At 39.7% G+C, this 25,700-nt stretch overlaps 1 protein-coding gene across 4 annotated transcripts in view; it reads right to left on the bottom strand.

Annotated features, from left to right (window-relative positions):
* Positions 1-25,685, bottom strand: part of MKLN1 (muskelin 1) — a 97,681-nt gene extending 71,996 nt beyond the window's left edge. For 2 of the 4 annotated variants that reach the window (XR_010069604.1, XM_063323693.1), the window contains exons 1-4: positions 25,558-25,685; positions 11,104-11,173; positions 3,646-3,788; positions 2,146-2,234 (exon numbers count right to left, since the gene is read on the bottom strand). Coding sequence is in view for 1 of the 4 variants with exons in the window: in XM_063323693.1 (XP_063179763.1) it covers positions 2,146-2,234; positions 3,646-3,788; positions 11,104-11,173; positions 25,558-25,649 (394 nt within the window). In the remaining 3 variants the exon portion in view is untranslated. Of the gene's footprint in view, positions 1-2,145; positions 2,235-3,645; positions 3,789-11,103; positions 11,174-25,557 lie in introns of those variants that run through there. The other 2 variants (XM_063323696.1, XM_063323694.1) reach the window with 1 other exon arrangement.
* Positions 25,686-25,700: the final 15 nt, after the last annotated feature.

The raw sequence follows: 25,700 nt of genomic DNA, 5'->3' as shown, positions 1-25,700 counted from the left end.
GGTGTGTTCCTCCTGCCCTCTCCTCCCATATAAATTTCCCTGTTGTGTTAAGAGTGCTGTATAGGTCAGCACGCTTATCTGCAGAATTATAAAGCAAATGCCTGATGCAAGTCGCTGCCGAACTAACTAATGTCTTCCCCAAATACACAAACTTCACTGATAACAGTAACTTTTGCGGTGTCAGTCTCAAAGAGTCCAAAAGGGCATATTTTGGCCTCGTGTTTACTGGCAGCACTACAAGGAACACAGCACGGTATTTCGAATTTTGAGTTACTTTGGCTATCAGCTTGGAAATTTTAACAAACTGAAAACATATTCAAGCTGTGAATCTGAAAAATAACAGAATTTCGTAATATTATTTTACAATTGTTTCACAGGAAAAAAAACCCCACACTCTCACAACTTTATAAACAAAGTGACACTAGCCATCAACTAGAGGTTATTAGGTTTTGGTGAAAAGATCATTTTAATATCTGTCCTAGCATAGGAATTTCTTCATAAAAGATAGCTTCAAGCAACAAAGGGCTATGGATACACTTAAAAAGGAAAACTGATCTCAAACCATAACTAGTGAGCAAGTGATAGTTAAATACAAATCCAATATTAATGTATATAACACAGAATGCTTATTGCTATGTGAGGAACCCATCCCAACAAAACAAACCACGTAACTACTAATACTGCTCATTTCATGTCAGAGAAAAAAAGCCCACAGCAGAAATTAATCAGCTTTTTACCTATCCTAACAAGTTGCAACTTACTGCTACACCTTCATAACATCAGAACACATTTTGCTGAAATACGATTTACACATCCAGAGAAGTAGCTAGTAATCTTCCCATTCACACCCTTAGCCCTCCAGTAACTATTTGCTGGCTAATAACAAAAACCTAATGCAAGAAGCACCAGAATACATTAAAAAAAAAAATTAAAAACATTTTAACCTTCCTGATGTAGTCAACCTTTAACTCTCTAACTATTCCTCTGCTCCTCTTGAGGTTTCCAAAAGCCAAGTGTTACAGATGTTTCCAAAAGAAGTAGCCAAAAGCAAACCCAGTGAACTGAAGAGCCAATTTCTCCACCTCTCTAAGAATGAGAAACACCATCGTTTATGGCACACAAATGATTACTTGATTCCCAGCCTGAAGCTTTCCATTCCTCAGGCAAACATGAGAGGAAATTCAGAAAGCTGCCTAAAAGACATTAGAGCAAAGGACTCAAAGGCAGCCCCTACACAACCACTACACTTTCCAAAGTCTTGGGAAAGGAATTACCCAACACTTCAAAACACTCTGAAATTCATCTAAATTAGTCAACAGGATCTTATCTCATTTTTCAGCAGCTACCTCCTTGCTCTATTTTTAGCCTTAGACAGCTAGTTTAAAACCCGTCATTCTTTTACTGTCTCGGTAGGAAGGGAAGATAAATTTACTGAGGTACAATAAGCCGAAAGGCTCTAAATTCTTGCATTAAATCTAAACAGTAGCACTGATGGCCACTCTAAGGCACTTGTTCTCTCTGCCCTGCATGAAGCAAGGAAGAGAGATCCTCGGTTGCTCCCATCACAAGTCACAGTAACCTGCCTTTGTTAGCACCCCCTTTAGCAAGCTTCACCAGCGAAACAAGACTGAACATCACGGGGTATAATTTTTCTTTGCCCCGGATGTCCTCTTTAGCCAGAGATGAAACTTAATGATTAGAGTCGCAGGAAGATAACAAGGAAGGCTTCTGCTGTTGCTCTATGTGCTGCTAGCATGTTTGAGAACAAGAGACTTCAATCTTTTTCAAATTCTAGGGCTGTCAACACTGAAAGTTTTACCGGTATTTAGTGTAATTATTTTTTTAAAGCTCTATATAGCAATTTATAGTAGGACAGTAAGCAGCTTCTCCAGCAATTAATTGACTCAGCTGTATTTCTGAAAATGACTGTATTGCACTTTCATTCCCCACGATTTAAATTATGAAGCTATTATTTCTTAGTAACAGGACTTCACTGTGTTCCAATCTAACCAGCCTAAGAGATCATGAAAAGGAACAGCTATTGTGGATACTTTGCCTGAGTACAATGTAGTCACAAGTGCCAAGACTGGCACAAGTATAAGAAGAGATTATTTTCTACTCAGAATGCTGAAAAAATGCATTTACCTATCTTAATGAATCGACAGGGGAACATCTGTTCATCAATTTTATGCTTCAAGGTGAATGTTTCTTTGTTATAATCATTCTTTAAGCCACTGTGGGAAAAAATAAATAAGGTTACTAAATCTTACCTTGTATTTTAGGACTAGCTAATAAACGCGATCTAGGTCATGCCTGAAATGCGAAGCTTGTTTCATATTACTATGAATCATAAGTACGCATGCTGGACCAATGCCTGGAGTGCTATCCACCATCTTATCTCCCTGGGAGGCAGCACTGGCTAGTGGTTTCAGGAGGAAACTGACAGGGGATCAGTGCTGCTGGTCTGCACCTGTAACCCTGCAAATTCACCTGGAACACTGCAACTTTCCCATTTTCAAGAGGGAGATGGACCCACTCTCAGAATTATCACACTGCCAAAGTGCCTTCTGATCCATTTATGGACATTACTTTATAAAAATATCAAATTCTTAGTATAAATTATCAAAAATCTTAAGTCCATTTTTACTGAAGATGCAAGTACAGGTCCCAAAATAAGCATTTTTATTAAACTTCAGTACAAGTGAAATGAAATTAGATATCAATAATTACTATGCTACTAAGACCTCTTCCCCCATCATTCTAGCAGCAATAAAGTCAAATTACAAAACTGGTCTATCTAAAGAGGCAAAAGGGTGGGAAGGGTTGTGGCTACTTTCTATATGGTCTTGAAGGATACCTGCAACAAAGAACTTCCCATGTTTCTCCATGGCTATTCTGCTTGACTACAGATGATGTACACCCATACATTCCCCAGAGGTGGACTTTCCTTCTGCAGGCCTCCAAAAATAAACTAGTTCTTGCTACTCATTTCTCTTGTACTCGTAGATATTTAAATACCATTTCCCTTTCTGAAACAGAAGATTCCTTAAAAGGCCCTTGCAAATTTACATTAGCAACTACTCAGAAGCTCTGGATAGCTTGAATAGCCAAAAGGCTCTTTCTTTAGTCCCTATCAGTACAACTACCAAATCAAACTAAACAAAGGAAAACATCAGTTTTCCATTTGCTTGTTTGATTTATTTACCCATTTGAAGAAAGGCAGAGCAGCTGACTAGCTCAGACTTTTACAGCTGCAACAAGGTTTTTGACATAGGCAGGTTACTTGGGCTTTTAAAAGCTACTTTAAGTTACCCACTCCTGGGGAATCATTTCTCTTGCGCCTCAAGCACACAGAAGAAAGGAATTGCCATCCCGCAACATTGCACCCCGCTCTCAGCTCTTCCAAATCTCCACAAGTTTGCTCTCCACAAATCCTCTGTGGTTAGAGCAGAATAAGGAAGGCTTCCTGGAGCAAGTGTTGGGATTGCTGCTCTCTGACCTGACCGTAAACACAAGGGCAGCTAATTGCAGGATCAGAACCACATCCCTATTACACTGTTAGCCATGTGTCTGCTTGGGAGTGAAGGGGAAGAGCATTTTGGTCCAGACTTTATGATTACCATAGCTGATGAAATCGTATCTTACCTGGATAAGAGATCTGTCATGTTTTCCTCATTCATCCCACCGAAGACTTTAAACTTCTTTAAATTGCAGACATGTGTTTTCTCGTATTTGCCAAATGTGATACTCTGGACTATGGCAGGTCTTTCAAGTTTCAGAATCAAATACTGCAGAAGAGAGAACAGTGAATTTTAATGTTAAAGCTAAGGCTGCAAAATACACTAAGAGAGAAGCGCTACCGCCTTCAAAAATCCGGTTTACAAAACCAGAGAATGAGAGTTAAGATGATCCCTCCCCATTATTGTATTTTCTCCTTTGTTCCTGGAATGAAGCAACAGGTTTTTTTACTAATATTACTTTAAAAGCAGTTTATCCAGGAAAAAATTTGGTTGAACTACCTATTCCTAGCATTTCTATTCAGGGCTTACATACGTTTCTTCAAGTTGGATGCAAGACTTCCTGAAATCTGGCAAATAGGATCAAACTACAGAGAGCGATGATTCAAACGCCCACCACAGCCTGAAATGAAACCTAAACTGAATACACAATTAGATAAATACAGTATGTTCCACATACTAAGAGAACATCAAATTACTTTTCCTCTCTGGGCTGACACTATTTAACCACTGAACGCAGACTAAGTTTAATGTGTGGCTAACATAGGAACCAACTGCTTATTAAGCATGCCAAATAAATCCAAAGCCACTTAACTGACAATAAAGGGGCTTTACACAAAGAAAAAAAACAATGAAAATATTCTCCCTTGTGAACAGGTGCTCCCCCCCTTACACAGATGTCCCCCCAACAGTGTATGACGAGTCAGATTATTTATATTCAGGCCCCAGCCACCAGCTTCACCAGCGCTACTGGAGGAAAAGATCTGTTCCATGTGAAAAAGCATATGCAGAGAAGTGCATGCACCACTCATCGGGGATTATCGACCACCAAATTTATTTAATTTCCCCTACAAAACAGGTCTTGGAGGGAGAGTCCGGAGACATCCTGTTTTGCAGACTCCTTTGGGTTTTATACCTGAAAACAATGTATTTCATTCTCCTCCCTAACTTCTCAGAAATAAGCGGTACACAACAGAGAAACAAGACGAAGTGCAGAATCACAATTACTCATCCTGCTGGATTTTGTTACAAAACCCTGTGATCAAGGCTGCAGTACAAGCAGAATCAGTAAGGCACTGTAGGACACCTCCCACTGCAGGCACTTCTGGTGGCCCTTTCCTCCAAGAAGCAGCATTGCCAAACCAGACATGAGGCAGTATTTTGAGATTTGATCGACATCAAGTAGAGTGTTTGCATGCATATGGCTGCTTTCTGTGGTTGTTGAGTAGAGACTAATATCCCCACAGAAAGTGTCGTGAGCATCACTCTGCTTGTCCTGTACAGGTGTATCTATGGGACAGTCTTACCCCAGAAGCACATCTTTTATGTGAGAAGCGGAACAGATTTACCCATCCATTTAGTTCTCAAATTTTCTGTTATAGCCCTATAAAGCAACTAATTCCGAATTTAGGAGCAGTACTGACATTGTTCTAGAGAGCGACAGGATAAACATGTGATCTCAACGGCTGGTTCTCACTACATTCACAAAAAGCTTTGCTTAAAAGAAATACTCCTACATATAGCGGTTGCAGATGACAATGCAGACTGGATAGGTACCTAATAGAACAAGGAAGATTTATTGCCAAAGATGTTTTCATCAATTCCAAAATTTTCAGGATGAAGAAAATAAACCAGTATCAGCACTGCTAGTGTACAACAGAAGAATGCTTCAGTACTTTTCCAAATTATTTTTTTTGTGAAAGAAATATTTCTATTTTGTGAATAACACCATCCACCTGGTTGTCAGAACCCACTGTTAGTTTAACTAGAAGTAAGCAATGCTTTTGTCTCAAAGTACTTCCCAAACTTCAGAAAAAAACGTAAGTTCTAAACAGAAAACAAGATTTTCTAAAGCAGAGAAAAGGAAGGGAAGAGCAAAATGATGGTCCTGTAATGGGGAAGGCAGTACTTGATACATGGCACAGCCTGCTGCCAAAATTCCCATGCAGAACAGACAGTACACAACAATGTCTAAGAACTCCTCCTACACCATCATATCATCCCTGCACATTTCTCCCAAAACTGAAAAAGCGAAGCTAGCGCTACCAGCATCAGCAACTACAATTCTTAATCCTGGTGGAATCACGAACCTAACGCTTGGGCGATGAAGACATAATTTCTCAAGTACCACGCAAGATTTGCAGAAGTTTGGCACAAACTTCATCCTTCGTTATTCAATTCTTAACCTAAATTAAGTGAGAGAAATCCAGGACTGCAGTTAAATCTTTTATCTTGGCATACATCCTTAGAAGGGAGCAAGGCATGGCAATTACTCCACACGGCTAGCAATGATTTCTTAAACCTATGAACAGGGAAGGAGCTCTGCAGCCCTCCTTCCTGCTTCCACACATCCCACCACCTGCTGAGTCAGGCAGACATTACAGAAAATACAAGCACAAAAGCTAAAGACAACCCTTTTGTGAATTTATCTGCGGTCTGAAACAAAAGACAGATTTGCTCTAAAGCCTGTGTCTCGATACCTGTACCCATGTATGCTTTTTTTTTTTTTAATACATACATACACACATACATACATAGATGTACTTTTTGGTTTTATGTATAAACACACACACTGCTGCTGCCACTGTGGATACAGGCTACAAACCTCACTGATGTCAAAAAAATACATTGCTTCAAGAGCTGCAAACAGCTGGCTGCATGGATATTTTTGGACTGCTACCAGGACTTTAGATGTGACAGACTAATCATATCTTTCAAAGCTATAGAGAAAAGTGTACATTCAGAGCAAGTGATTTATTAAACCTGGACAACGGAAGTCTATGAGATTTCAGACAAATACATATACCAAGATACTTGACATTTTTCTGTCCTATTGCTATAAGCAACATCAGTACATTTAATGTCAAAGAATTCATGAAGTATTCAAAAAACCAAGTTATAAACTGAAGCGTTTCTTCATTAGAGGTATGGCATGCAGACACCAATCGCAGTAACTGTGCAAAAACCTCAGCCTAATTGTTAAGCCCCAAATTACAACACTTATAAAAAAAATGCTACAAAACTTCTGGTTTATGATTCAACACATTTGTAAGTGAAGATGCACAAAGAGCAGAGTAGAGCAAATGGCACTTCAGCACCTCAACAGCTTGTTACAATACAGCCCCCACCTCCTTACCCCCCCACCCCCCCCCAAAAAAAAAAAAAGCAAATCCAGACCTGTCACACTGGGAGCTGCAGCAAGTTCCAAACTTTTTTGAAGCACTGGTCTGTGCTACCATTTGATGACAACCATATACATGCTTCTGCATCACACAACTGAGTGTAAATTTTATTAATGTACTTTAAATTAGTTCCTGATACAATCTACACAGCAGGATGGAAATCAAGAGAGGAAAACCAGCCTTCTCAGATGCACAACTGAAACCAATTGCTTGGACAGTGCCACTAACTTTATACATATGCTGCTTTTTAACTGCTCAGAATTTACATGTCCACATCAAATATGCTGGACCAGATTCCAAACTGCACTATGCAAGCTGCCTGTCCAATTAAAGTCACATTGTGTTTTAGTAATTTCTTTCTCTTTAACCATTTCTGCTCAAGCATTCTTTATTAGGGAGCAGTGAAACTTCTATTGCATGTGAAAATAAAAACACAAAACCACCAAGATACTCAACAGTGACTGCCTTAGTCCAGCTACCCATTGCTTTTGCAGTTAAGCTTGTGGATAAATAAAAAAGTCTATCCTTTTGTTCTACATATTAATCAATCTATTCAAGGGAAATTAAACATTCTTCTGCACACAGTCTTCCAAGTCATACCATCACTGGAGCCATGAGGATGAGCATTTGTGACAAGGCCATGGTCTTCAGCACGACAAGCCTTATTGCTTCACACTTCCTATGTAAGCCTAGAACTAGTTTAAAAATAGAATGATCAGCCTTCTTCTGCCTGAATAGGTTACTACATAACAGGTTTGTTATTGAATATATAATTTCTGGGTCATTCTATTTCAAGAGTCAAGAAAGATATCTAGTTTAATAAACAGAAAAACAGCTGTCATATGTATTTCCTTTCACTGGCATTCATTCATAACCAACTGGTGGCTTTCACAGCCACAAGAATTATTTAACTCTACCATACCCATAAAACTAGGAAAGCCCTTTACTAAATATAGTCCCGGGGCAACATTCCAAGTGTCTAGACTTCCACTTTCATTTTCTTTCCCTTTTCAAAAAGGTTTAATACAGACTCCAGCACATTTACTGCAAAGTGTGGATCTTGGTTGAGCTACTGTACAAATTCTCAGATTTTTGCCTATGTTTTTCTGATTCATGCTCCTCCTAGCAAGAGGAACACTCTGAAAGAAGAGGTGCCTGGAGACGTTTTGTTTCACTCAAAAAGGGAAGGGAATAATTCAACATTTAGGGACTCACACATATTTTTACCGCTAAGCCAGCACAACAGCACCACCACGCTGGCAGGGAATTACTAAATCCTTACTTTAAGGTGAGACACTCTGATGAGACAAACACTAGCGATTAGGGCTGCAGAGCTTATTAAAATATCTCATGGCACATTCCAGTGAGCATGACTGACATTAGTCCTTGTGTTGTGTCAGCCCTAGCTAACAAAGTTGGAAACGAGGAAAGCTTTATTTTACCAAGTTTTAGTTCGCCTCCTGTCCCAGACTATTATGGCCGCCCACACAGTTTAACAAGTGTGTCACCGCAAAAGTGACCGATTTTTAAATGAAGTGATGCCAACACTCAAGCTATAAAATGTTTTGCAACTTCATTTTCCATAGGATACACAATGTTTATTCTGGGGATTAAAAGTCATATGTATATATCATCATTTTTTAATATGAAATATCCAAATTCTAACATAAAGCAACTAATTCCGCCCCCAACTTCTCTCCTCACCACACTTATAATTCAGTCAACCACTATTTCAACTGAAGTTTTCCAAACTAAGAATCTGCCTTAAGAACTTTAGCCACCTGCAAGAAAGAGGAAGCAGAAAAGCTGTATAAAAGTTCTGTATAAAAGTTTTACATGCATTGAAATGTAGCAGTCTTTCAATGGGCAAGGTGCAAGAACTAGCCATTTTGAGCAAAATGCAATCAAATCTGAAGTTCTTTTGTGAAGTACGAGACAACGTAATTTGGAACTGTTTCTCTCTATATGCCCAGATATAATAAAAACTGCATTCTTTGCACACAGGTGTCTTCTGCAAATTTTAATTTCCCATTTCCTCTTTCCAGTTAATTTTTCAACAGAGAAGTTACACTGTAAAAAATGCTTTACATGAATAATTAAACACTCAGGTTAGAAACCCAAGAATTAGCTAAAGTACATATTAGAGACACTGCAAATACATCATCTCACTCAGAGCTCAGGAATCGGCTTGCTGAATACACAAGCAACTACACAGCGTTTTATATTCTTACTATAGGATACAGAGAACCAAGTAGGAAGAATCCAGCAAGATGGCCTTTTCCACTTGCTTTTGTCTTTAAATAACACAGAATAAAACTCAAATACTGTCCTGCCAATCTCAGTTGCCACTACGAAGACTAACTTTTTGCAAGTCAGATCAAAGGACCTCAAATCTGGATATCTCATACATATAGTGAGAGATAATAGAGATGAGATATATAGGTGTGTATATATATAGATGTATATGAAATATATATCTATATATATATATGATAATGTTAATTCACCTCTCCTATTAAAAAGTTTGGTTTAAATGACCTGCTTATCGTGCAGGGCAGTGGCCAGTTCTCCGCAATTGCATTCAGTAGTTCTGCAACAGCATCTTCATTCATGCCATGATCAATACACATAAAATAGCTGGAAGACATCTTTAATATGTTTATGTGGTTTGTACAGAAGTCACTCTAATTATTCCCTGCTTAATCTACATGCCTGAATATAACTTGTATCACTGCTTGTCAGATTTAAGCATAGGTTGGGAATATTCTAAAGCTTCTAGTTACAAGAGATGTATTCCCTTTCAGAATCAGGTTTTTAAAAGCACAAAATATTCAGGAAGGCTCAGAAAACGAAAGAGCAACTTTTAGCAACACCTAAAAGCATCTCAGGTGAAAACCCAGTCCAAAGCTACACCACAAGCCAACCTTGCCTTGTGAACAAGAGAGCCTTAAAAAAAAAAAATGTTCTTCCTGTATGAAAGGAAGTAAAGGATGGCATGCACAATACTCATTACCCTGCAATCGATATTTCCTAGACAGACGAAAACTGCTTCAGGCTATGGATTAAATTCCTATGCTATTTATCAAATATATATATATGTGTGTGTAAAAAGATCAAATTAAAAGAGCAGTAGACGCACAGAGGCATCAAGAGAATCAAAATTATTAGCCTTCACAAGTTTATGAAACATTTTAATGGAATAAACAGGATAGTCTTCCCTCTCCTCCTAACAAAACACCTACTTTTACAGGCACAACAGTATAGAACACTATCATGAAAATCAAGATGAACACTTTTCAGCTGGATGAGATGGCATGCTGCTTTAGGGAGCCATCAGTCTCTAGACTATAGATTAACACACTTTCAAAGCAAAGTAGCAAGATTTACCTAGAAAAAATTCTGAGAGTTTTAACTCATGAGGAATACTTGGATTAAATAAGTAGGTAAGCAGAAGAACCTTCCACGAGAGAGATACTGTGCAACATGCTCTTCTGTGCATCAGTGTTTTAAACAAAGAATTTAAAACAACCAGCGTACAGAACCAGATACAGAAGCTGACTGAACAGTACCAGACTAATAAGGTATAAATCTAGAATAAAGAGAAGGATAACACGTTTATTAGAGAAGAAAAAAAATTAAGTAAAATGATAAGCTTATTTTTTCTGGATAATCTAATTAATAGTGAAAAAGCAAATTAGACGTTAAAATCAATATAAATCTTATTTTAATAAGGTACTTAACCAACAGAAGAGGTGACATTCATGTCTCTTTAAACATAGTCTACATTTCTAAATGCGCTATTAGGAGAAACAAATACAAGCTCCTTAGATCTAGGATTCAAGGACAGCAATTTACAACAGTTTCCAGTAGAGCTGACAAAGGGGGACCTGCATGCCTCATTAGCAGTTTAATCTAACCATAAGGTTAGATTATTTCCAGTACGATCGCGAATGTCAAGGATGAGACACAAAACTTCCCCTGCAAAAAAGCATTTCTTGAAAGATCAGAAATAAATTGCTGGAACTGTAAATACCTGATGTTCCAACAACCTGCATTTTATTGAGAGACGGTAGCCTGTAACAGCTGTCAATACAAACAGTAGCAGTCTACATTTAAAATAAAAACTCCAGTATATATTAAGTTGTACAACACGGCTATACGGTTGCAGAGATTCAGATGCTTACCTGGGGAGGATAATTGCTTTCTGAAGACCATCTTGAGGACTGATCATTGGGCTTGTCCACCAAGATATTCCTAAAAAACGAGAAGCCAGAAGTAATTTAAATAACTGCCCTATTGTATTTTGCATCTCCAATAAGATCATACATGCAGATCAGTAACATTCTCATGCAACTACCTAAATTGCTAGGCAGAGACTAAGGTTTTCCCCTTCTTTTATTAACAATTTTCTACATTGCTATTTTACAAGACCCATCAAAGTATTCCTCCAAGCCTCGTGGTTGTGAAACGGAGCTCCAAGTTGCGAAATAAAAAAAAAAAATCTAAATTGTGAAATAAATGTAAAACAGATGAATTTCTGTAGGCCCAAGTCTGCAACAAGGTGGAAAAAATGGTCTCATTCACCTCAATGGGGCAAGAACTTTTCAATAAGGTTAAAATGATGAGCAGTAAAACGGTTAGCGAGCCAAGAACTGCCCTTTACTAGACAGGCGATACTGGAATGGAGAAAGCAAGCTGCTAACCTACTTAAGCTTTCTTGGAGCGTGAAATAAGAACATCTAACTCATGCCAAATTATAACAAGTATTTTTCATATGAGTTACAAGCCTAGAACAGCACACAGGAAAGCAGAAGTTTAATTCTTCGACTGGCAAAATTACCTCCAAGTTGCTTTCTTACAATTTGGAATAGCACAGCATTTAGGTAATTAACATAAATTCAGAATAGTTTTTTGGCTAAAATGAAACAGATTCATCATGATAGTCATATGAAGGATCTGCCTTCCCCTCTCCTATAACCATGTGGTAAAGCTCACCCCCAAGATCAAATTAAAAACTAAAAAAAAAAAAAAGAGCCCAAAAATATATATAAATATTGGCGAGGTAACGATGCACCACCTGCTGGACAAGGCTCACGAGCTCTACCACATCCAACTAACAAACTTGCCAGCTCATAAAACTTATGTAAAAAGAAGGAAGCAGTCATCAAAAGGCTTATGCCATCTCCATCTGCTGTGTAGGAGGAAAAGAACAAGAGCATCTGGATTACTACAAAGGACCGAAGGAAAAAGTGCTCATATAAAAGCTCAGAAGGGAAAGAGGTTAAGTCAGAGGTTGAGCATTAACAAACAGAGAAATTAGCTCGCTCTTTCCACATTGGGCAGACCAAAATCACCACACTAGCAACAGTATCCAAGCAGTCCTGCACCACGACAAGGGAGACAGCAAGGAGTTAGACCAGGGTGGCCCCCTAAAATACAGTTATTTTAGAAAGCTGGTCTAATGGCTGTCCATCTGCAATCTTTGCAAGAGATATGTCATGATTTTTACATAGCATAGGAACAAAATTCAGGTTCCCTGTCCCTTTAGCTAGTTTCCATCATAGCATGGCAGTTATTAACTCAGCAATGCCAGTACCCGCCCAAGCCTGCAGCTGGTTTATTCCCACATCCCCAGTGGGGAAAATACGTTTGAACAGCATACGGACACACACAGCCCTTCTGCTCTAACCCCATCAAAACAGGAAACATCAAGCCATTGGCCTGCATAATTAAACATCCCACTAAGTACACTGAGTTTGCAGCATGAAGAGGCTCAACTCCAAGAGAAAACCTACCCCCCCCCAACTTTAATTACAAGAGGGACAAAATGAACAAACCAAAAGTGAAAATTTGGGAACTGATGTGACACAGATTTCTATTAAAAGTTGTCAATCTCAAAGATAAGTCACCACTACAAACCAAAATACACTTGTTTTGAGAAGAATCATACCTGCAGTCTCTTCTGCCATGCCACGGGCAAGGCAAAGTGATATTTATGAATTTCTTAATACCTTTAAATATCTGGAGAGAGAGTGAAAACTGTTTAACTTGAAGGAGAGATGTATCTTATATTAAATACTTAAGGGACACGAAGGCAGATAAAACTAGATAATACTGTATGGCTTTTCTCCTTTATGGAACTTTATCCTAGCGTGCAAAATGACAATTTACCCTACAGAATAAATTTTATTTACGATGCTATCACATTTGTTTAAACATTAGATGATAAGCTCTTCATACATTGAGCAACATTTGCAGGAATTGGCACCATTACATGGTCAGACAATGCCCTGCTGGAAAGAGGCATTTTATAACTGGGACAGATCCCAAAGATCATATTTTTAGAAGTAGATTTGTTTGCTTCCCCAGGTCAAAGATCAGTTTCCACAATCAAAGAGGACCTCAATCAGTACAGCTAGACAAGTTAAAAATCCTTCTGCTGAGAGAGAGAAAAGGGACTGGCAACTCACACAAAATTAAGGCTAAAAAGAAATTTAAAAGATAAAGATAGCCGTGTCAATGGAGTTATAAGTATGTTTAAAAATACACGGGTTATTAATTTATTAAGATTAAACAAACACTGAAGACAGAAGTCCATATGTACAACGTCAATTTACTGTAATGGTTTAGGAAAATTTATGGACTTGGAGGAATTCAAGCATTCCAGCAGTCATGAGACAGTAAGAAACAAACAAATGCATATCCTAATGACAGGACAGACTCCTTTTTTCACGTAAGGCCCTTTTTCTGGGCATCACAAAATTCCTATGCAGTACCTGGAGACAGGCTTTTCACACACGACACCAAGATTAAAATCTGAGAAACTTCAGAAGTGAAAATTCCATTAACGTGATGACTTTCCATGTAATCTTCGCAAAGCATTAAAAAAGGTATTTGTAAGCCCTTGAGCTACCGCAAGTACCAAGTAGTTTTACACAAGCTTTTCCTGTGAAAAAAGCAACCCATTAAATGCAGTTTGAGATAACTCACAATCATAAACTGTAGACACAAGATCTAGTCTTGCATAAATCTACGGTGCTGCCAAGAGGGACCATTCCACCCACTCATGTCTGATCCTCCCCCTCCCTACAACAACAGCTATAATAAAGATTAGCATAAATAACTTCTTTAGTCTGATCAGTTCTCCAATTCAGCTTACTACTAGTGCCAGTGCAAAAGGAAAAAAAAAAAAAAAATGAGCAGCTGAATCTGGACAAGGAGTTCATAGTGGAGTGAACTCCCAATACCACCCTCCCATTGCCAAGTAATACTAAAAAAAAAAATTAGATATTGTGGTACCCTTGCTACTTTGTGGGAAATCCTACCCCACACTAAAAGCTAAGCAGGAGTCATTTTATTTGCACCACAAAGAGTAACATGTCCAGAGGCAGTACTGGTGTGCCTTAAATTCATAACCTAGCTTCCTTCAAAGCTATTAGCATCTAAGCCTTTATTGTAAGCGTTCCCATCGCTAATTAAGAGAAGTGGATCGTTCTGGCTGCTTTGTGCAGAAAGCCCTCTTGGCAGAACACAGTGGAAGTTTCTTTTTATTACCAATGCAGACGCTGGTCTTGCAACTGCTGGAAGTAGATAATTTTTCCTTTTACCAACCCAGAAACTATCACATCCGTTGTACCAACTGCTGGTGGATCTCTGCTGGAATTACAGAGATGTCCCCACACTTGGTATTCCCAGGACTTCCCTGCGCAAAAGGCTCTGTGGTTTCAGGAACGACAATCACTAAGCAAGATATTTTCTTTGCTTTGAGAGGGAGAGGAAGGGAGAAATAAGATGACATTGCAGAATATACTGCAAATTAGGTTTAAGGCTGCTCTAATTTGCATCTAACCTAAATATTTTCATGAAGCTGTTATTAAAGAAATCCATGACTTTAGGAATGAGCTCTTAAGAATAAACAAATCCAAAACACGAGCTTTGCTTGGCACATTCAAATCACTCTTCAGAGAGCAGCTGTGCAGAAAAGGGCACACGCGTCTCCAAGAGGACTTGGAACTCAGACACAGCCCTTCTAGAAAACTGCCAAGGTACCATGCCATTACACTGCAAAAAGCATCTCGACTGCTACAAAAAACACAGCCTGACTGAAAATAGACAAAATACTTTCTTCAAGGTTGTCTATGTGATGATTTTTTTCAGTTTTTCCTACAATCATCCCAAAACAGACCAGCAAGAATACAGCAACTAAAATAGACGGACTAAAATTTCCACTAAGTCCCCTTTACAGAGGGCTGTAAGACATGGTGGGACAACTATTTCAACACACGTGGAACCATCACACCAGCCAGCACAAAGCATCAACGGAGATATTCTTGCCCAGCCTAGACACTGGAATGCATACACAGTCTTAACCAAGAGAACAAAAAGCAAAAAATAAAAACCCAACCACCAAAAAAAGAGAAGCCTCTAGTCCATGGATCTGGATAGAACCAAAGAAATTCTTCAACTCCCAGAAACTCACTACAACTAATGCTAATTTCAAACTACCTGGATGCAATGTTTAAAAAGCTGTTATGTACCTATGGCTCTCCCCCAGAACAGTTAAAAAAAACCTCCTTTCTACAGGAAAAGTTTTCTGCTTAAAGTGGCATAAGGACGTGAAGACTTCTTTGTTGAAACAAAGTAAATCATGTGTAATTATTATGCAGTACAGAGATACATTCAGGAAACAAGGTTTTTTGGGTTTGGGTGGTGTTTTTTGGTTTTGCATTTTTGTAAAACCCAGGACTTCAAATCCTACTGGTAAGAAGCATAGGAGGAATCTTGCGTAGTAAAACAAAGGTGGAGTTAAAAATGGACAGAAGTGTGCAGTTTTAAATATTGTACTGTCATGAGGTTTGCCAACTTACTGCTCAAATTTGCTTCCATCTCCTCAACAGCAGGTCCACACAAACATCCACCATATTATAAATTTACTTCTGTCAAAAGTAAAATAGCTAAGCAAGCACATCATACAAAAGTAAGCTGATGAATTTACAAATCACCTTACAGAAATAGACTTATCAGATCACAGATGACTATACTGGACAACAAAACAGGTATCACTTAGGTCTGGCCTAGAAAGAGTTCCACTAAAACCAGTTTCCCAATTATTTCTTTCAATGAAGAATTTACTACCTTTTTTTTTTTTTAAAGCTGCCTCTCACAATCACTGCCAGCCCAATGATACACAAAAGCCTTTACTAAAAAACAAACTGTTCCTTAAACACCGAATGACACTGTTGCAGACATTTACAGTAACACAAGTTAGCAAGTACTCCTTTTCACCCCCCCCATCTAGTTAAGACCTCTTTAAACAACGTATTTTTGATTCATCAGTGCTTCCTCCTGACACTCCAGGAATTAAATATTATCGATAGTGACTAAAACTGGAGGAGTATAGTGAATTCCTAGCAAGTTATCAGAGCCTGGTAAATAACTTCTATTCTGGTGACACCAGACAACCCTAAATCATGGATTAAACTTTTGACTGTATCATAGCACTGAGCAGCCCTTAGCTGCAGGTTGGTAATACCAGCATTAGGACAGGAGAAAAACAAACTGGAGAAAAAATGAAATAAAGTCAGGCTTATTTACCTATGTTGGTAACCACAGTAACTTCACACATTGCAGATGATTACCAGTCTAATTATCCCGATGTTTAGGGATTATACTTCAGATGCAATTTAACTGGTAAGTGATGCTGAACCTTTAAGTTTAAAAATTATCAAGGTTTCCTCTCTCCTCACACTAGCTTTGGTTTTAAATTTACGAATTGCTAGGTCACTGAAACAACAGATCCTTTCCATGTATTTAAAGGCTTTTTTTTTAAAAAAAAAAAACAAAAACAAACTTAAAATGCTGATGAAATTAGCAGTTGTAAAGACTGCTTCACTTAATCATCTTGGCAAACTCATATTAGTGAATATAAGACTATCTAGAACCATTTCTTTTCACACTCAGTGTTCGTTTCTACATGCCTAAACCACAGGGATATTTGAAATCCAGCCTTTTAAGTGATCCACAAAGCACTAACACAAGCTACATGGCGTGCATGCAATCTAGCCTAGGTGAGGTCCCAGGAGGCAGAAATAAACCCCTGTCTTGATAAAAAGACAAAGAACAAGATTAATTCTATGCTTCAGTATTCAGGGAAAGAGATGTATATATCAGATTTTTTAGCTCACTGGATTTGTAGCCAATAAATAAAATATTGTAGTAAGATTTGCCAGAGTTTTAAGACACCATCAGCCACAGCCACTTTATAACAAAGTTTAGTTTCCATTAAAAAAAAAAAATCTCACATCTTGCTGGGAAAATAGTCTAGACAGCGTGTGAAGACAGGGATTTCTACTGTCAAGACTCACCAGAAAAGCCACTGAACTTAAGACTTCCCAAATCTTCCACAATACTGGTGGTGCAGCACTCCTCAGTACTGCATTGCTCTCACTTCTCGTTTCCAAAAGCATTTGCTTGGAAAGTGACAGACCCCTATACGCAGATTAGAGGAAAGCAATGTCTAGCACACATCTACGTAACTGTCCTATGCTGTATTTTGGAAGCATCACAAATTTGGTGGAGCATTTTTGTTTGACTAAAGCACATATGAAAAAATTTTACGAAGGCCAGGAAGTAGATTTAGGTCTTCCATGATTTCATCGCATTGCAACAATGCTCTTACACGCCACCATACTATTATTATTTCCACTCAAAGACGGAATCCACAAAAAACAGACTAAGTGATTACATGTAAAGATATAAATTCCTAATGTAAGTCATAAACACGTCTTTAATATCCATCAAGCACTGTAACTTCACACTTAGTAAAAAGTTAACCAAAAAAAAATGATGCCTGTAAAAGACTTTAAAGCAGACTACATTCAACAAAACAGACTGAAGCCCCCTCATGCCCAAACTAATGTCAAGTATGGAGCTTTTTCATCAAAACTCTACAGAAAATGCCACCTGGTTCCAGGTGGGACCACCTTCACTGTATTAGCTTTCCTTTCAAAATTAAGGTTCTCTCACTAACGATGCAACTCTACTCATGGAATCCAAAAGACAAAAATATTGACCTGGGAAAATAAGGAAATATCAGCCTGTCATTAAGTACTGGTTATTTAGGAAATTATGTTACAAGTCTGAAACATTTGCCCCTAGAGCTACGTTATGGAATAATTCCTTGTTTTGAGGCAATATAAATAATTCCCGCTAAAGGGTACACCAGTTCCCAAGCCAGCATTACTTTCCTATTTGGCAGTTTCCAAACCCTGTACCAGAAAGCAGGTTTTTTAGGAAACAAAAATGTGAGTTAGCCACAGTACGCTGTCATGAAAGAGCAGGGTGGCAGCTCATTCAGCAATTCCTTACTCACACTTAAGGTACCTACTGGCACAAAATCCAAATTTTTTTCTTCCATTTTAACACTCTGTGTTAAGAGCACCTCCTTACTAATACAACTTTCAAATGTAGAATAGGCTAGCAAATTAGTATTTAAACAGTCATTATAAGAGACAAATGCTGCTTAAAGTATGTACCTACAGAATAGCACCCAAGAAAGATGCAGGTAATGGCCCAAGCAGAATTTCAGTGTTTTTCAGGCACCTTCCCAGAGCTTGAGAGTAACATTTTAAACCCAGCAGTCAGCCTGGGGAGAAAAGGCAGACAGGACTGAGGAAAACACCACAAAACTCAAAATGACCAGTGCACAATTTTTCTCCATTATCAAGATCATGTCATTTTCCAGGAACCGCAGAACACGCCAGCATAAGCGAAGCAAGCGAGTTGGCTTTTGCAGTTAAAATTCAGACATGCAAGCGGCTATCCTCAACTTGAATATATGGTTGTGCTCCTTGATTTAAATTGATCCAGGAAATAATTTCTCAAAGATTATGCACACCGAGTTTCAAGTAATGACTAAAATAGCAACTAACTAAGGTAATACACACTCTACACCTTCAGCTCTCCTTCCTGCCCTTCCATTAACTAGTATGTTATTGAATGCAGAGCCAGCTGAACTTACAGTCCACTGCTCCCAAAAAAATTCAACAGGCTGCAGTCAAAAAAGCAAAACTACATCTGGTTTTAGAGGTTTATATTAACATGCAATTAAAGTAATCAAGCACTGGCTTGTTTTGGAAGGTTGGAATATGTTGACCTCTAGACAACTGACTGAATTAATGCTGCACACACCACTTAACCTCAACATAAAAATCTTGATCACATCATAAAATCAATGGCAGTGATAAACCTAACTGTGTGTTTTAACAGCGATCTGCTGAAAAAGATGATGAATGTGCAGAATAAGAAACTATATTATTTGCATGTAAAAAAAACCACACAGACTGTACATGCTGTCTCAGTAATAACAACAGTTATCCCAAGAAAAACGTGCTCTGTTTGAAATAGTGTTTAAGTCGTTAAGCAAGCAATTAGTAATCAGGAGCTAGAAAACTTTTATTAAGATTGCAGGATATAAAGCCACATACAGAACAAATGATCCATAATCTGATGATGTTAACACCTGCTATGAAAATTTTACATTCTTAATGTTCCCCAAAAATGCCATCCCAGAAAAGGTTGAACATCAGAGTAATACAGGTTCTGCCAGGTTAGTCACACCAGGGAATCAGAGTAATTAGCATTTCACCTTCATCCTTCTGCCAGTGAATAAAACTCTGCCTAATCTCCTAAATAACAGCTATATTTTAACCGGATCTTAAAGAAATTTCTTCTCATACTACAGCATTTTTGCTTTTTTTTGGGAAACGAGAGCTTCTGATGACAACGTAAGGCACGAGCAACTTTATGATTTTGTGATTTTTTTTTCACTCCCTCCACCTTTCTGACCTTTTTCTCTCTCAGCACTTCACCTTATCATACACTAGAGAAGCACCGCATACTCATGTATTCAATCTGTAACTAACTTTATTTTCTACAGAAATATTTTGGTTTTCAAGTACTTAATTTCAGCTTTCAGAGAAAAATCCTAGGCTACAGAAGTGACATAAGTAGGGGGGAAACGCCTGTCAGGACATAAGATTGTCTAGAAACATACAGAAAATCCACACAAACAAGTGCAAAAAAAATACTTTCCACTGGACACTGAAAAGGACAAGAAGCAGAACTGAGAACATCTCCATACACAGGGTTCACCAGAGGGGAACAGAGCCTGCCAGCTTGCTTCATTAGTCAGTGTTGGCATTCCCAGCTCATTTTACATAATGTTAGAAGTATAGATCAATATTGCAAAGACATCACGAGCACATAATTACAGATAACCAGCACGTGTGCCTGTTCATCTTCCCATATCTAAACACAAGAACAAGGAAAGTGAATTGGCTACATTAAAAAAAAAAAAAATGAAGTAGAGCTATAAACGCTGACAATTTAAGTTGAAAAAACCAAATTTGTGCTCATATATGCAAAAAAAAAAACCCGAAGTTGCAATTCTAAAACTAGAATGGAAGTCATCACTGCTACATAACTGACATTATTTAAGAAACCATGAGACATAAGCAGTATCATTAAGACTTCTGGCATATGGATGACAAGCACCGTTCATCCTGCCAGAAAAGCTCTAAAGCACACTCACTAGTTTTGGAGTGGTTCAGATAACTTTAAACTGCTGAGACCTCAACAGAAGGTATCTTCACCTTGTCAAGGAAACAGAGCTCGGTATTAGAAAACAAGAGTAGAAAAAACAAACCTTTTCATTAGTCATGACTGATCTCAACTTGAACAGGAGATTCTTCACGACCTGAATGCATCTACAACAAGATTTATGAATCTATAAGGTACAAAGCTGAATCATCGTTTTCATGTGGTAGGAGGAGAAACTGAGAATCGTATTTCACTAGCCACAAATACATGTTTCTTCCTGTTACAGAAATCTCAGAGAACAGGGTATCTGTCATTCAGGGTTTTTTTCCGGCTGTTTTTGGTTTGGTTGGTTTTTTTGTTTGTTTGTTTTTGGTGGGGTTTTTTTGGTTTGTTTTTTTTTTAATCATCATGGACTTTACCCCAAAAAGTTAGTTACACATGTTCTCAGTACTTTGTTGCTAATGCTTTGCAATACCCTAGATTTGAAAGCACGGGAAAGTACATCTCTGTTTCAGAGTAAAGACTAAACAGCAGTAGATGTTTGGTTAGACTGGGCAATAACTTACTGTCACATCCCCTTAATTAAAAAGCAAAAAAAAAAAAAATTACTTTCTCACTTTGGAAAGATGTAAGTTGCTCATGCTTTACTATCAAAGTATCTTTCACCTAGTTTACTTCCCTTGGTTTAATGGAAAAACAGAAAATCAGCAGAAACGCACACAATTATTTTAAGCGTATCATAACAAATCAGCTGGATCTTTCTCTGTTCCAGTATGCCCAAACCACGAACTAGGAAAGTGATAACAGAGCCCTCCATCCTTCAGCATTTGATGCAGTATCATGTACGGTGTCAAACTGGAGAAGACTGGAATTACCAGAATAACTGAAATCCACAGTGAAATAGATAAAAATGGGTTGCAATGAAAAAGTGATTAGCAATTAGGAGGAGGTTGCCAATGGCATTTAATTATCAGCTAAGAAACCAATCTTATTTCATATTCTTAATAACAACCTCAGCATAAGAAATAATTGTAGAAAACGTCAATAAAAATCCTAAGGTCAAACCTAGGAAACATACTGATTTCAGCTGTATAAAACAGTGACAGAAGGACCCAAGTCCATTAGCCAACTACAAGGTATCATCAGTCACGGGTCTGATGCAACCACTAGAAACCATGGTCCTAGGATACAGCAATTTAGTATTTGGCAGTAGAAAAGAATGCACGACTGCCATCACACAGAGCACAATACTTCACCTCTTATTCACCTTAGCAGGCAGTTCAAACGGGAGCAGGTACAAAAATAGACTATTAAGAAAATCAGGATATGAAGTGCTTCTCTCAGAATGCAGAGCACTAGCTTTTGGTTCTCTTCCTTACCAAAAAAACCCACGAGTTTGAACAAGGGTTACATTACTTTCTATAAATTGTTTATTCCCTCCTTGACCAAAAACAGAAGTGACTGAGCTCATCGCTTTCTGCAGAAGTACAGAGGAGAAACGGGAATAAAGTCCAGGTCTCTTTCCCTCAGCTTATGTCAAAAGACACCAGTATTAGTTTGTGTAGCTCGTATGAAGTGACTGTTGGTGGTGGGGAAATTCCTACGCTGGTCCCTTGTGAGATGTCAGGGAGCAGCCTCCCTCGTGGCTCCACTCCTTCGGGGAGGAACCGCGGAGAAGCATGGAAGGGATCTGATGGAGGAGTCTCAAGCGACGTGCTGGGTTGAACATTTTTCAATTTAGACAGGCTTAAGCCTCTCAACCCACTGTCGCTTCTGCACAGGCAGAACGTCTCTGGAAACACCAGATGATACAGGAGCAAATTTCCTCTTGGACCAGCTTTCTTCCCAAAGGCGCAACCTCCCCTAAAACACTGACTGAACTAGACACTATTACTAGACTAAGTCATTTTTACCCACAGAGTTTTTAAAATAAATATCCAAGTCAGTCTTCCTGCTGGCAGCTACAAGCCAATAGAGGACAACTCCAGCAGTTTGAAAAACAGTAGAACTATTCTTTGGCAGACTCAAGAAGGACAATCTTCATTTAATGTTTGGAAAGGTCTTTGCAAACAGGCAGGTAGCTACAGCGCTGGTAAAACAGCCAGAAACTGGATCCAGAACTAACTAATCCCCTAGTACCATCACCAAACACAACAGGAAAGATGCTGGCATTCACCAGAAGAAACTTCTCTGACATTGAAAGAAAACTGGTGTTTTTCAATAGACTACTGATCCTAAACAAGAATGTGACCAGAAAGGTCTTTGAAAAACACTTTCTCTTTTTTTTTTTTTTTTAAATTAAAAAGAGCAGTTATCAGGTGATTTCAGTGTTCTAAAAAGTTTCAGTACCAGTTCAGCACCACACAAGCAGAAGTGATCTAAGTTACTAGACATCTAATTTCTTCCCCAGACAGCGGTGGTGAAAGTTTTACATTTAAGACCATACAACCACTTAAGAAGTGTGTTTAAATCATACTTACCTGACATAGAACATGGGTAATCTACTCTGTTCCTCCTCCACAAGCACTTTGCTTGCAATACCACAGCTCCCAATGACAAGCAGCATTATTAAATGAGTATTCCTACATACATAATGGCAGAGTCTCCCTTCTACTTCAAGGTTAAAGTGGCTTCTTCCTAGTTACGCTAACAAACTTATTTAAACCACAATATAACCAGAATTCCCTATATCCTTCCAGAAAAGCATCGTAATACTCAGACAACTTCTAGCTCTACCTGTGTGTTCACCCCACAGTATGTTATGCTCCTGTCTCAGCAATTCTGAGCAATTTCTCCTTTCAAGAACACACTCTTAAACTGCAGGCCAAAGCCTGCCCCTTTCCATTTCAGTTCACATTCAAGGTCTCTCTCAGAACATGGGAATGTTAACATGCTGTTCAGAGGCAGCAAGTAAAACCCAAAACTTTCACAGAAGACAGCAGACAAGCATCAGAACCAAGCATCCCTCAGACCAAGGTCAGCATATCGGAGAACAAATCCATCACTGGGATTATCGAACACTGCTTAAGAGCCGTTAAAACTGTTTTCACTGATAAGCACATTTAAACAACATCTTAAAAAACAGCCAAATACGAGGTTATGCATTTGTAAAACACCAGCCCTACTACAGGAAACAGAATTGTATCATGGAAGGCAATGACATTAAGGATTTTGGGCAGCACTGCGGGTACCACATAAGCATTAATTCCTGACACAAGCCTGTAGCAAAAACGACTAACGGGAGCCTTGGAAAGAAATATCAAGGAGAAAGTCAGTCTTCTCTTTTTATATTGCATCAGTGAGATCAATAATGGTCTGTTACCCTTCTACTCAGGGACCGACACCTTAATATGATGTTGAAAGCCAGAAATGCTGGTAGGAATAACCACATGCATAATCGCAGACCTGAAAGAAACACCTTAAAGTCAAGTCTTGTCAACAAAAAAAGTAAAGGGATTACTTAATTATCTCCAAAGGTTATCAACTAGAAAAGTTCGTTTTAACATCTAACAAAGCAAATACACAGAAAGATACAACAACTAGAAGTTTAGTCAGAAAAACTTTTTTTTTTTAAAGTTTCACTTCATTTTGGAAAGTGGAGATAATTCATGACATTAATAATTAACAAATAAGGCAACCTTGTCACTTGTTGATATTTTAATCAAGGTTAATAAATTCAGCACAATCAATGATTAGACGGGACTCTACAGCCTGCAATGACTAAGGTGTCCAAGCGCTGTACTCCTAACAGTCCTCCTGACCTCCAACACTTATCAAGAAGGTGTATTGAAAACAGGACACCTAGACCACATTATAGTCACTCCAAATTTTACTTCCAGTAACTAGAGGAATTTAATAGGCCATTAACTGGACTGTCATACAGCCAAGTCTCCCATTCAGGATAGGTTCACATTAGTACAGTCAACTCAAATTGATAACTGCAAAACACAGCTCCAGTCTCCTTTTACCAAACCCCAAATTCCTAAAAGCAAAAGGCGAGAGCAGCAGATGACCCCCTACCCCCAAAACCACACACAACAGTTAAGGGTAGCCCAGTGTTTCAGAGGTCAGGGGCAGGAGAGGAAGCCTGGCTGCCAAAAAACACACTGCCCACAAGCACCTGACATAGCCCAACCTGCAGGGTAGGCGGGGGGGAAGGTTTACTTACCCTTCTCCCTACTTAATCTGGTGACCACCCTCTTCCACACACAGTGCTCATTCTTCCCCCAAACCTGGGGCCAGCTTCCCCTCCTCACCTGTGTTCCCCCCTTGCCCATACCTATGATCACCCCCTACACACACTCTTGTCCTCCCACCGAAAGCCTGGTGCTCAGCCTCCCCTCCACATGTCCCTAACCCGGTGGCCAGACCCTTCCCACCTGCAGACCTGCAGCCCAGACCCTCCACCCTACACACAGCCCCCCCCAAACCCTACTGACCATCCCCTCCCTCACACACATCCCCCCCCAAACCCTACTGATCACCCCCTCCCTCACAAATTGTCCTCCCCAAACCCTGCTGATCACCCCCTCCCTCACACGCAGCCCCCTCAAACCCTGCTGATAACTCCCTGCCTCATACATAGCCCCCCCAACCCCTGACCACCCCTTCCCTCATACACATACCCCCAAACCTTCATCACCCCCTCCCTCACACGTAGGCCCCCCAAACCCAGAACACCCCCTCCCTCACATACACACACAGCCTCCCCCAAACCCGACTGACCACCCCCTCCCTCAGACACAAGACCCCGCACACACTGCTGACCAGGCCTTCCCCACACACAGCCGCCCCCCGCCCTGCGCCTGGCGGCCGGGCCCCCCCTCTCCAGCCCCTCACCAGCCAGGGGCTCAGGCCATCCCGGGCCGCCCCAACACCCTCCCGACAGCAGCGGCCGGGCCCGCGCTCCCCTCAGAGCGGCCGCCACCACAGCACCGCCCGCCGCGGCCTCCCCGCGTAGGCCGCAGCAAGGGCCCAGCGCGGACCCAGCAGCCCGGGGCGGCCCAGGGTGGAGGCCGAGGACTGAAGCCGGGACTCACTCAGGCAAGTAGGTGGAGGAGAAGCTGCTCCAGCGGTGCAGGGTGTAGCCCAACACCCGGCTCTCGGGGCCCACCGGCCCCGCCGCCGCCATCTTGTTGTGAGCAGCGGCAGCCGCGGCCCCGGCAGCGACCGCGCGGGGCGG

The sequence above is a fragment of the Chroicocephalus ridibundus genome, chromosome 1, assembly GCF_963924245.1.
Source record: "Chroicocephalus ridibundus chromosome 1, bChrRid1.1, whole genome shotgun sequence".
Classification (NCBI taxonomy): domain Eukaryota; kingdom Metazoa; phylum Chordata; class Aves; order Charadriiformes; family Laridae; genus Chroicocephalus; species Chroicocephalus ridibundus.
Note: the sequence above shows the minus strand (reverse complement) of the source record. Positions and strands in the feature narration are given on the sequence as shown.